This window comes from Coffea eugenioides, chromosome 4, assembly GCF_003713205.1.
Source record: "Coffea eugenioides isolate CCC68of chromosome 4, Ceug_1.0, whole genome shotgun sequence".
NCBI classification, from domain to species: domain Eukaryota; kingdom Viridiplantae; phylum Streptophyta; class Magnoliopsida; order Gentianales; family Rubiaceae; genus Coffea; species Coffea eugenioides.
The window spans coordinates 5,981,665-5,994,991 of NC_040038.1; the positions used below are offsets into that span (position 1 = coordinate 5,981,665).

General features: G+C 44.6%; 2 protein-coding genes across 3 annotated transcripts; both read right to left on the bottom strand.

Annotated features, from left to right (window-relative positions):
* Positions 1 to 253: 253 nt before the first annotated feature.
* LOC113767357 lies at positions 254 to 3,123 on the bottom strand. Of its 2 annotated transcripts, none has more exons than XM_027311417.1 (5): positions 3,035 to 3,123; positions 2,838 to 2,888; positions 1,195 to 2,433; positions 779 to 955; positions 254 to 638 (listed from the first exon to the last, which is right to left on the bottom strand). In XM_027311417.1, exons 3-5 carry the CDS (start codon positions 2,077 to 2,079, stop codon positions 438 to 440), a joined length of 1,263 nt encoding a protein of 420 aa, XP_027167218.1. In that variant the 5' UTR covers positions 2,080 to 2,433; positions 2,838 to 2,888; positions 3,035 to 3,123; the 3' UTR covers positions 254 to 437. The 2 variants fall into 2 exon arrangements, with proteins under 2 accessions (XP_027167218.1, XP_027167217.1); XM_027311416.1 differs by having other exon boundaries at positions 254 to 650.
* A 2,268-nt stretch (positions 3,124 to 5,391) lies between these two features.
* On the bottom strand, positions 5,392 to 7,006 carry LOC113767356 (protein ASPARTIC PROTEASE IN GUARD CELL 1-like). The gene has a single exon (XM_027311415.1). The coding sequence runs from the start codon at positions 6,929 to 6,931 to the stop codon at positions 5,504 to 5,506; it is 1,428 nt and encodes a 475-aa protein (XP_027167216.1). The 5' UTR covers positions 6,932 to 7,006; the 3' UTR covers positions 5,392 to 5,503.
* Positions 7,007 to 13,327: the final 6,321 nt, after the last annotated feature.

Consider the following 13,327-nt stretch of genomic DNA (forward strand, 5'->3'; position numbering starts at 1 on the left):
CTTAATTTTGGGAACAAATTTTGCCTACAAAATTCAGTGTCACTGAATTAATTTAGATGTTCAATTTTTTATTATCAAACGGTCTGAGTATATTAAAATCTGAATATATTAAATTTAAGTGTTAAACTAGATTATCAAACAGGATCTAAGGCAGAGAGATCATAAGGGAAGCTAAAGAGGAGGATATCATTATCAGAGAAGTCACTCCCGTTTTACTATAAACAGGAATGGTTACCACCAATCTTATAAGCGCTTCCAAGCACCTAAAGATAGTCCCTCTTTAATCATCATCAGTCATCAAGTTATCAGTAGTACAACTTTATAGATTAATCTTTTACAAAAGTAAAAAGAAAAGTTAAATCATCAGTGTATTGCAGAACATACATTTAATAGTACAACGCACACCAATGCTGTAAATCATGCAATACTACTCAAGCCTATAATGTCACACTGTGTTTGTAGACATTATACTTCCAATTTAATATAATTGTGGCAATCTCGAAACGAGCAGTTGAGTGTGCTTGTATGAAGTATTCTGTGGCAGGATCACTTGGATGCTTTGCATCTTTAGACAAAATCACCTCAAAACCAACTAATTTGTGGAGCAAAGTTGAGTCCTTTCCAAGATCCTTCATCTTCTGTGACAATATCTGAGATGCACGTAAGACAATAATCCGCAAACATGAAATACTGGTTCAAATATATTACCAAACTGATGCAAAAGCAATTGGCAAATTTGCATATAAGCAGCACCAAAGGGTAATGCAAGCTGACGAACCTCAATCATTTTTGTGCTACAGTACATGGCAAATAACGATTTAGGGAACACTGATGGAAATAATTCATCCAAAAGATCTTTGTAGCTCTTTGATGATATGCATATACATTTCGGACGCATTAAATGGCAGAGAGAAGAAAAGCGGATCTCACTCAGTTTTTCGTGAATAATCATGTTCTGCAGAAGCATTAAGAGTTAAACATGTCAAGAATAAATAAGAGAAACAATCCAGAAAAAATGCATAAATTGGATAACAAATAGGGTATCATATGCATCATAGAATAAGCTCCTCCTCGATTTTCATAGCTGTGCACATGCACTTCTTCATTCTCAAGAAGTCAATAGCATTCTAAGGAAAGAAGAGGATAAAACTACTAAAGATCACAAAAGCTGAATAGGAATAGAAAAGAGTGTACCTTAGAATGATGATAGACAATAAACTTGAGATCCTGAAAAAATCTTAACTTCAACAAAAATTGATTCAGTTTAACCACCCAATCAACCGTTTTTCCACTAAGGGAAAATCTTAAGTGTATCTTGATATCATCTGAGGCTTTGATGGGAATGAAAGGATTGTCACAGTTGCAGCATTCAAAAAACTCTAAATTTGGAGTGTCAATTTCAGCACCTGAAAAGTGACGACAACCTCTAAAGGCCAGTCTCTTAAGCCTTTGGCTTGAAATTCTGATACTCCCCAACCCATGGCAACTTCGAAACTCTAAGACTTCAAGGGCCTGGATTTGAAATGTCAGCGCCTGGTGCCAAAAGTTAGCTGTGTCACGTACCCCACTGAGTTTCAACTCCTTCAGTGCTTTGCAAGTAGCCAGGTTAATACTTCTGGGCCAGTTTCCCAAGGATGGTGCAAACGAAAAAGTATGAAGATCAGACACATCTATCTGAACATTATCAATCCCATCACAGTACAGGAACTCAAAATACTTCAAGTTAGATAAACTTGAAACTGAGAGAAGTGTGTCCATCCATATACAAAATGACACTTTCACATACTCAATCACGGGGCACCCAGAGAGAATTTGGTGAAATGAAAACTTGTCGGTGAAACAAGAATGAGATAAAGAAAGCTTCTGTAGATGTGGAAGTTTGATATCCAATCCACTCTCAAATCTACAGCCACATAAGCTTAAAACTTTTAGCGAGCTAGCAAGCAAAACCGATTGCGGAACGCTATAAAAATATCTATCTGAGCCCGACAAACTATCAATACAAACAGCAAGTTCTGAAGCAGTCCTGTCAACTGCTATACCAATCCATTGGTCCATATTAGGCGTCAACAACTCCATATCAGGGAAGTCAATATACAATTGAAATCTTTGTACGCAAAAATCTAGTTGCAAGCGCCGACAGATGGAATTTCCAGCAAGAATCAAGAAATCATGTTTTCGCTTTTTTATAGGCGCGTCACCAAGAACTTGCTCTTGTTCTGTGACTGAATTATCATAGAAAAAGTGGAATACAAGATAAGGATAAGTGGACCAGGTGCGATTCCAAGTCTTTGACAATATTGCAGTAGAGGTAACATCTCTGGCACTCAGATAAGATAAAATGTGATGAATCACGGAATCAGGCAACCGTGAGATGAAGTCCAAACTCCAAAGGGGCAATCTCCAAACCAGGTCTCTCCTGCTCACATTCCTCTATTATTAACCAACAAAAGCGTTCATTGACCAGTTAGAACCCAAATTGCATCATTCACTCATTCAAAATTACAAACTAATTCCAACTCAAATATGCTTGATAATCAAAACAGAACTAATTAGAACTCAAGCGTTCATCATTCATTCATGATTATACACTAATATGAACCCAAACGTGCTGGATTATCAAAGTTATGCGCTAATTTGAAACTCAAACAGTTCCTTATTTATTGACGATCATACACAAATTCGAACTCCAACGTGCTGATTCACTACAATTATATGCTAATCAAAATCAAAAGTCTTCATCCATTCATGATTATAAAGTAATCAGACTAAATGGTGCAGGATTATAACAATTAAGCAACTGAAGCATTTACAGAAAGAAAGTTTACAAAGAGTACCTGATTCCATGAAGGGCAAGCCGGCAAAGACTTTGAATCCCGAAGGCGAACCTGATTATATCAGTAAATGTTATAAAGTTAGCGAGGAAATCAATTTAAATAAGCAGGCCATCAGAAGATTGCAAATTCCAGCTGACTTTCTGAATTAAAATGTTGAGCAGAAAATAAAGCATGATCATAAGGATGACCAAAAGTACCTGAAAATAATTAATAGCCTCTGTAATTTAGCCCCAATTCCCGGAACATGTAGACGACGGCAGCGAGAGAATAGAGATAGTAGATAGCGTGAATATACGCAGTTAAGTAGTAGGCTACTAGTTTCTTTCATTAGTTTTCCTTAACAAAATATTTTTGGCTCTGTTTGGATTTACTATTTTGAGAATATTTTTGAAATATTTTACTACAACAGTGTATATAAAAAATTGTTACGATAAATTTTTTTTTGTAATGTTTTTGAGGGAGTTTTGAAATATATTCTAAGGTACCTTTTAAAATTCAAATATTTTAAGGTATCTTTTAAAAATTAATATTATCACTCGCAATCACCAACACCACCTCCACCACCCACTCCTTCCTCCTTTCTCTCCTCTTTCCCTCTTCCCCCTTCCCCCCCCCCCCCCCCCTCCAATCTAGTCGTGACCAAAGGCTGTGATCTGGTTGCAGCCAGAAAGTTGTGACCTTCTAGCAGCGACTAGATTGCAGCCTCTAGTCGCAACCTATGTTTTCAAAACCGAACCGGGGTATCGACTCGGTCAAGCTCAGGGGTCAGGGGTCAATGGGTTCAACCGGGTTCGATAGGGGTTGAACTGGATGACGTTATAAATAAAAATTATTTAAAAATTAAAATATTATATGTAAAATACCTAATAACATGTTAATATTAATAAAAGTATATTCATATATATTTGATGTTTTAAATATATTTAACAAGAAAATACAAAGAAATTAGAACAATCAAGTAACAATTTATATTATTTAATGAGCATTAACAAGTTTAGAATTAAAATTATGGATTTAATTGAAAAATAATACCAAACTTTAAGAAAATATTGATAAAGTATGAAATATTTGAGATATATTAATAATTTTTAACAATCTAAGGGTCAAAACATAATATTGAAAAAGTTTTAGTTTTTTTTTTTAAATGCTGATTGAACCGAAAAATTCGATTTTTTTCCGGTCAAACTCGATTTTTAACCGAATTTGATCGGGTTTTTACTTACTCAGTTTTTAAGCATAACTCGGACCGGACACTTGGCCTGTTCCCGATTCGATCGGTCGAACCGGGCGATCCGATCCGAGTTTTAAACACATAGGCACTCGCAACCAGATACCTTGGTCTGGTCTCGAGAAATTGAGGGAGGAAGAAATGGGAGGGGGGTTGCGGGAAAGGAGAGGGGAAGAGGAAGTGGGAAGGAGGAAGGGGAGGAGGAAGAGGGAGAGGGAGGGAATAGGGGTAGTAGTGGTGGGTAGGGATGGTGGCGGTGGTGGGTAGTGGTGATAGGTGGAAAATGTTATATAATTTATTTTTAAAATTTTTTTGTGTATATTTGTGAGTTATTTTTGATATATTATATGGATGAAATATTTTTGAATTATTTTTATTTTTATATTATTCTGGCATTATATTTAATAACCTCTTTTGAAAAATAGATTTTTGGATTTTTAGTAGAAAAAATATACTATATTAATTTGATGTATGTGAGATAAAAATAAGTATTTGAAAAATATGATCATGAAAAATATTTTAAAAAAAAATTCTGCAGAAAAACTTCAAGGAATTTCTGTAAAACAAGAAATCCAAAATCCTTTTTTTTTTTTTTTTACTTTTTTTTTTAGAAAAGGAGTGAAAAGTGAAAGCCAAAAAGCAATAAAATGGATAACTTCTTTGCATATGAATATATGATGTTAAGTACTTTATTTACTCATAAAACCCATATTTTGGTTTAAGAAAAGCAATACCTAATGAAATGGTAAAATGAGAACGGTAACAAAGATTATACTCTAAAGTACTCGTTTGATAGGCTAGTGCAATTTGGCGTTTCACTTGTACGCTTCAAATGCACATTATCAATCAGGTATCCGGACGCTTGGCTATGCAACTTGAACAATCATCACATGTAGAACTGACTTTATTCTAGTATTCTATAGGAAAATATGTACTCAATTAGCCTGAAGTGAATTAAATCATGATTGTCAGCATTTTAAACTTTTGATTGTGAAGGCCTTAATTGTTTGACAGCTCCCATGATTATTTTGGCTAAACCAGTCAAGTTGCCTCGTTATACTTCCAAAAAAAAAAAAAAAAATCTCAATTCAATCTTTAACACTAAGAAGTGACTTGATTTAATCCGGCCCTTGGAAATAACTCATGTCATTTTTACGTTGAATTAGCAGCCAAAAGATTTAATCGTGTATTTTCAATATAACGGGGTCTATGTGTTATATTAACGATATATTGTTGTTATCATCAGATCAGACTATATGTTAAGTTTTTGAATTCCAACTCTTTCAGCAAAGGTGATATCCAAGCAACAAAATTTCTTCAAAGACGTCTAATAAAGAGATTACCAAGTACCCATGTTATTGTTTAAGCAATATTAGAAGTATGTTTTCATAAACAGCATTTTATTTGGGTTGAAATCAAATCAACACCTATATGCTTTTTAACATTTATTTGGGCTGAAACCAAACATCTTGTTGGCAAGGTCGTAAGTAACCCGAAACCCCTGCTGCTGCGTGTTGCCGATTATTGAGACACTTTGAGAAGTGGTCTTAAAAGCCAAACAGAACGTGCCGTCGGAACCAGCACGAAACAGGTAATTTTGAGGTTTCAGCGGCAGCGTCTTGCCCCCGGAGAACTGAAACGACATCATTGGGAAGCCATCTCTGGTGGGCGTAGAGGATAGATCATAACAAGTGTCGAGATCACCGATTCCAGCGGCGGGAGGCAAGTTTTTAGCGTACTTAACAAAGGTGTCGCGGACCGAGTTATATACCTGAGCTGGCAACGCCGTGATGGTGGTACCCGAGTCGACGATGATTCCCCCACGCCCATCTTCGCCTATTTGATAATCCGATGCAGGAATGGGCACTTGTTCTCCATTAATAGTGATCCCAGTGAGTTCCACGTAGTAATAAATCTCAAATTTTGGGTTCATAATCAAGGGAACGAGGATTGAGTCACCGGGTGGAGCTGAGTTAAACTCGAGAGTCGAGGACGAGCTGGAGTCCAAATCCACGAGGCAGTAGGAGAAAGACTTCGCCTGAATTTGAGAAGGAAAGCCTACAGCAGTGCCCCCAAGGCCAAGTATGCCAGCTGCCTTGCCAAATCGGCCTTGATTCTCGTGTCCGCACCCGATAGCCACTTTCTGAACCGAACCCGAATTCCCGAACGACACCGTTTCAGTGGCAAATTCTCCAATACTGACGGAATTATCCCCGTACAACACTCCGTAGATGCAAGTGTTGTTTCGGCCGCACTTGTAATTCTGGCGGCTCAAGGCGGTGCACTGCTGCGATGTGCAGGACAAAGGGCTATAAGATGAGGATCCGGATGGGTCGAAGATCGGGTCGGTTTGGGGGTAGCACTGGCCGCAGGGCAGGCATTGGAGCCAGTTGATTTGGCTACCCGTATCCGCTATCAGGTAGTATTCTTTCACGGGTTGGCCCACTCCGACGCGAGCTACGTACCCTCCGCCAGATGGAGTTAGCGGAGCTTCGAGGTCCTCCGGTTGGACTTGGACGTCGGGTTTGACGCCATGAGGGCGGTTGAAGGCGGAGAGAGCCCGCTCAATGTTGGAGTTGATGACCTCGGCTCGGGCCCGGTCACTTGCGAGCCGGGAGAGTACGAGGTCGGAGTAGCTGTCGTATGGCGGCTTTATGACGGATGAATGCGGATGCAGGGAGAGGGACAAAACGGAGGAGGTGGAGGTGGGCTGAGTTTCTTCTGTTGACAAGAGTCGAAGTCTCTTGAAAACTGAAGCAGACACCACTTGAGGTGAAAAAGGACTGAGGGTGAAGGAGAAGAAGAAGAAGAAGAGGATGATGAAGATGTTAATGGACGGAAATGGGCTTGGAGCTTTTCGAGCCATGTAAATGTTTGTGGTTTTTGCCGCAGCAGACAACAAACAAAGAAGACAAGTGATGAGAAGTTTGGGAGATGAGCTTGGGTTTATATACACTTACACGTACGTCGATCTGCATGCAGGGCATCAGTAGCGTATTACTATTATTTATTGAAGGTACATATCACAAAGATCCATATCAATTTAAATTCCATAGAAAAGTAAAAGTTTGGTACCTTAACATACAAGAAAGAGAGTACATACACAATTAATCACCAGTCCTTCAAATCAAGATATGTTCAATGTGTAAGTGAGATTAATGTAAAACTGATATTCCTAGTCTACTCTACGAGTATCGTTACCGTATGAAAGAAAAGGAAAGAACGAGAAGATTTTAACAACCTTTAGTAGGCTTCTTAATGGAAATTTTGAGTTCTGGGAGGGAAGACTTTTTAGAGTCTTGCAGGCGTCCGCCACATCGCGATAGTTGGTCTTTCTGATACAGGCATATCAAAAAGGAATCAAATTGGAATTTACGGTGGGAACAAGGTAGATGCGCCAACGGCAGCTGGTGTTTCATTTTCAATGATGCAGACTGGGGAAATTTTGGAGCATCCATGCCATTGGATATATAGTAGGCTTGATGTTATATATACAATGCAAATTTAAAAAATAAAAAAAAAACTTTAAATCAAAATAAATCTTGACCTATCAATTATTGATTTAAGCTATCCAAACACTGGCATGTAACATGCAAATAATCGTTACTCATAGGGCATCATTCCTTTCCGTCTCACATGCAGATTTGGCCATTCACAAATATTGATCTTTTGTGAGGAAAGACTTGAGGAGAGAAGACTTCTATTCCACGATAGTTGCCGAGTCGGTCTTCTCGAACGTGGTTCGCGATGTTTGATTCTTTGTAATGTGGAATATATTTTTCTCCAGACAAAGGCTGTGTCAAGGCAGAGGGGCCAGCAATGACTGTAATTTCGTTTGCATCATATACGGCTTGACTGCTGCGGTAAATCGCCTAGTTTATAAACACAATCATGGTTAGTAAGAAAAAAAATCGAACAGAAAATCGCAATCTACCAACAAAAGGAAGAAACTTAGAGTTATTACTTTACTGCATCTATCTTTTTCTTCTTCTTCTTCTTCTTTTCTCTTTTTTATTACGGTAGGAAAGTTTGGTCTTCCTTGGTTCTTTCTTTCATTTTTTTTTTTTTTTGGAATATTTGGTTCATAGAGGTTCCAACTTTTACAAGGAGAAGGAAAAATAAGAGAGTTTTAAGGGTCAAGACCTTACGGTCGGTCACCTAAAAGCATCGGTGCCAATTGAGCTGAGTTTTGGAAACAAAATCTTGGCCTTACCATTAGAGTAGGATATAACTAAATGCCCGGATTAACTCAGTTTTCATAAATTAAAAAAAAAATTAAGAAATTGGTACCTTTGAATTCCAAGGGTAGATAAATAATTACTAGTACTCCTTCAACTGTAGACGAGTGTATAATAAATAGACTTAAAAGGAGTCCATGATATTGATAGTTGGTCTTTTGGTCACAATAATTATTTCGAGATGTTTGATTCTTCGTAATGCGGAATAACTTTCCTCCAGACATTCCAAAGACACGTACTGAAACTGATGGACCAAGTTGCTGTTTGTGAGGTCAGTGGTATTAATCCTGGTGGGAACGTCTCTTGCGCAAGGATTTCTGGACTAGACCTTCCAACTTGCGCTTGCCGCAAAGATGTTTTGGGTAATGAATTGATTTTTCAAGAAAAACACTAGTACTATTTGCAAAACAAGTAGTGCGCGTAATTAATTGCACTTTCATTTGCCAAAATTATTCTACTCCCTGCAAACAAACGGGATGCTGGTGAGTTTGGATTGTAAATTATTTGAAATAATTTTATGAAAAAAGTATTGTAGCACTTTTTTGATATGATGCATGTGATTGAAAAATGTATTAATGATGCAAATCATTCAGTACGTGTAAATAAGTTATAAATAAAGTGTAATTATTTACAATCCAAACACACTCCTTAATTTATAGGAGTACTATTTTTTATGTTTTTTCTTCATTTATGTTCACTAAAGAAAAGAAAAATGAAATACAATGACCAAAATCAATTCAATTCTCTATAACCTATATTAGTACCTGAAGAAGCACGGAACTTCCTCTGACCGAGCTGACCTGATGAGCTCGGCGTGTCGATGGGAGAGCTCGCCCCAGACCTGCAAAACAGAAAGGAGTGGACTTGCAAGGGGGCCCTGAGGTGGTCCCCGAGGGCACTCCGACGGTCAAGTTAGTTTTCCGGTGATTAACCTGGTCAGAGTGTATTGGCCCAATTGTCAGCGTACCTTGTACAGTTGATGTGTTCTGTCATTTATACCTGTGAGGGAACACGACCTCCGTACGATTCGGGACTTACCCCGGATAATCGGTATCCCGCACTCAGGGGGATTACTCCCGATCTCTTCGGGGCGGACCTTCGCCTCCCCGGGGAGCCCTAGCCGCCATGCGGCCCAAGCTGGCCCCCTGTGGGCTCGGGGTCCAAGCCCAGCTCGAATCACCCAGGGCTGCCACGTGCCCGGGCCCAAGAAGGGCCTCTGCACTAGCCCCCTAGATTAGGTCAGGCTCCCGGGCAGACCTGATCTACCACCTAGCCACGTGGGAGCCCACCATCACACTGCTCTGCCGCGGTCACTTCCGAGACAGTGCTGACACTGGGAAGTGGCGTCCGCGTCCCTTCAGTTGTCGCGTCCCCTCGGTTTTCGTACCCCTACTAAATGCATTCACATGGGACGGTTTAAATTCAAGCAAACCGTTTCCCCCCCATTTCGCCCCCTATAAGTAGTGGCTGCCAAAATCCGGCAAACTCTATTTGCCATTTTCCTTTTTTCGCGCGTCTCCAACTCCAGTAGTGTACCTCCGGCCACCAGCCCCCAGATTCCGGCGACCCCTTCATCCCCCTCTTCACTCCTGTCATCAGTAAGTCTCTTCCCCTCTTTCCTCGCATTCTCTTTCTTCCTTTTGCCACCCTTTGCATTATATGTCGGGCCTCTCCGACGTCACTTCCTCCGCCTCCCAGACTCCAACCCGCCGTAGAGTCACCAGAATCTTCATCTCCTCTTCATCCCCATCTTCATCATCTTCCTCTCCCCCTCCTTCTTCATCATCTGCTTCCAACCTCAACTCCCCCATTCCTGATTTGCTCAAGCCCGTTGACATCATGAGTTCACCGTCCGCCCACTCTCCTTCTGCCCAACTCCGATTGGAGGCAGCCGAGCTCGATGCCTTCATCGAGCGGCAAGCCACTCGTATCCCCTCTCCCCAATCCCCGCATAACTCTCCTGGCGGAGCCCAGGAGGGGGTCGGGGAGGACAGGGACTCCTCAGAAGGGACCCCCTCTGCAGAGCAGGGGGGTGGCCCTGAGTTTGACTACGGCCACCCCGACCGGGAGGAGACCACCCTCTCGCCCGGGGCGGTGGCCGAGCTGGCCGCCTCATTCTCCATTCCGCCGGCATTCGAGCCACGAGCTGCCGGGCCCACCGACCGAGCTTGCCGACCTCCCCCAGGCTTTGTAGCTATCTACAAAGACCAGCTGGTCGCGGGGCTCCGGCTTCCTATTCCTGCGGCCCTGGCCGAGATCCTGAGCTACTGGGGGCTTAGGATAACCCAGGTCCACCCCAACTCGATCAGGATCATCGTCGGGTTCCTGGTCTATTGCCAGATCTGCTGCATCCCCTATTCTCTCTCCCTCTTCCGTTCCCATTATGCCCTCAAGGCTTCTCTCCCTGGGTGGTACTACTTCTGCCGCCGCTCCCCCAGCACTCGCGGCGGAAAGGGGGCCCAGGACCTGCTGTACGGGGTCCCCTCTTCCGTGAAGAGCTGGAATGGGGACTTCTTTTATGTTAGGCACACCCACTTTCCCCGCACAGCGTGGAAGGTCGGGGGGGTCGGAGACGACCCCTACCCGGAGGACCTGGACCCCGAGGCCTTCGGCCAACTGCTGGGCTCTGCAACGAAGCTGTACGCAGCCAAGTTTTCCACCGAGCAGATTTCCGCAGCCGGGCTGTTGGGGAGGTTGTCCGGGTCCCCCGGAGGGGTGGAGTTCTCCCCCGCCGACCAGGACTCCTGTAATACTGCTCCTGTTTCCTCGTTACCTACTGCCTTCCCCTCCTGTGTTTTTTGACCTGTAGCACTAATCTGGTGCTGTTTTGTGCAGTGAAGAGACTCTCCAGGCTGCTGGGCGCTCCAACTGAAGAGGCCGCCTCCGCCGAACAGCCTGAGGCGGCGAAGAAGGCCGCTGAGGCCTCCGCGACTCCCAGGGGCAGCTCGGCCCCTCAGAAGGAGGCCTCCCAAGCTCAGTCCCCCTCCAAGCCAGCCCTCGCCAAGAAGAAGGCCACGGGGCAGAAGAGGGGGCGAGAGGACGAGCCTTCCCAGCCCGGGAAGAAAGCCGCGCAAGGCCCGGCTCAGCGACCCCTACTGCTAACATCTGGGGGCCCCGTCCACCTGGGGGTAGGCTCCCCAGAGGAGCACGCCCAGGAGAGTGCCCCCCCGAGCCTGTGGCACTCCGCCATGTGGCTCCCACAAAATCGGGGCAGGCCCCCACGATGCATGATCCCCGGCGCTTCTGCCCGTCCTGGGAGCTCTCCATCAACGACCGAGCCCAATTCCCCGAGGTGGCTCGGGAGTGGGTCACGGGGTCAGTCCTTCCACGGGACAGAAAGTGGATGGAGCTGGCTAGCCCGTCCGAGCTCCAGGACGCGTACTGCACCGGCCAGGCCCAGGTAAGCCCCCCTTTCCGACCTGCGCCCCTTGAAACTTCCTCCCTTCCTTCAATGAAATGCTAACGCCTGCTCTCTTCCTCCCAGGCCCATGCTGCCGGCGCCGCGCTGCTGACCCGCTTCTCCGAACTGTCTCCCGACTTGGAGAAGATGCAGAAGCTGAATCGGGAGACCGAGCAGAAGCTCGCCCAGGCCCTTAAGGAGGTGGACTCCCTTAAGGCCAAGCTGGGCAAGGCTGAGAAGGGGCTGGAGGACTCCCAGATCCAGCTCGCCTCCGTTCGTTCCGAGTTGGACCAGGAGAAGAGGGGCGTGGAGAAGCTGAGGGAGGAGCACGCCTTCGAGCTCTCGGGCGCCCTTAGCCGGGAGCGCAAGAAGGCCGTCCGGGACTTCCTCTGCTCCGACCAGTTCGCCGACGATGTGGCCTGCCTCAACCTACCCATCCTCCAGATCGGCGTCACGCGGGCCCTGGACAAAGTGAAGGGCCTTAACCCACCTGGCTTCAACTTGGCGGATTTCAAGGACTATAATCCTGCGGCCGAGGAGAAGCTGGATTGGCTCTTCGATGGGTACCGCAAGGGGCACGCCCTGAAGGATCTGGTGGGGAGGAGCGATGTGGGGGCCGAGCTGGCGGAGCTCCCCCCAGAGGAGGAGGAGACTCCTGGTAGGGCTTCGGGGAAGGAGCCTGTGGCCTGAGGCTGGCCACTCCAGAAACCCTTTCCGTCTCCCTATAAGGATGTGACCATGCTCCAGTTGAGAATGCCCTTGAGGGTCCATCTGAGACGGAAAGCCTTGTAAGGATGTGACCATGCTCCAGTTGAGAATGCCCTTGAGGGTCCATCCTTTTTAATAGCCTTCTCCACCCGACCTCCAACATGCTTAAGGTGCACCTCCAGCTCCTACCTCTCAACATGTTTGAGGTGTACCTTCAACTCCCGCCCCAAGTAGGTCGTCAGCAAGAAGAAAAGCGTAGCTAGGCCTCTCATCCGGTACTAGGTAGGCGGGAAGCTCTGTAATAGATAGGCTGGAAGTTCTGTAATAGATAGGCTGGAAGTTCTGTAATAGATAGGCTCTGAATGTATATAAGAAGTCCGGAGAATACTTTCTTACAATTCTTTCCCGCACTTTACTTACGATAACGACAGACAGATGCCGATCTCCCGGGTCGAACACCAAACCTTCCAAGAACCAGAACAAGATTGTGCCGACCTCCGGGGTCGAGCACGTTAAGATTGTGCCGGCCTCCTGGGCCGAACACCAAGCGTTAAGGTCGTGCCGACCTCCTGGATCGGGCATCAAACCCTCCAAAATCCCCATCGCGCCGACCTCCTGGGACAAGATTGTGCCGACCTCCGGGGTCGAGCACGTTAAGATTGTGCCGGCCTCCTGGGCCGAACACCAAGCGTTAAGGTCGTGCCGACCTCCTGGATCGGGCATCAAACCCTCCAAAATCCCCATCGCGCCGACCTCCTGGGTCGATCACGTCTGAGATTGTGCCGTCCCAAGACATCCCACTGCTATTCCCCTAGCCCCCCACTAGGACACCTAGATAGGGACGCTAAGTGTGCTAGTGCGAAATCATAGCTCAGAAGGCAAAAAAGTACAAATGAAACAAGAAACTTGAAAGTCA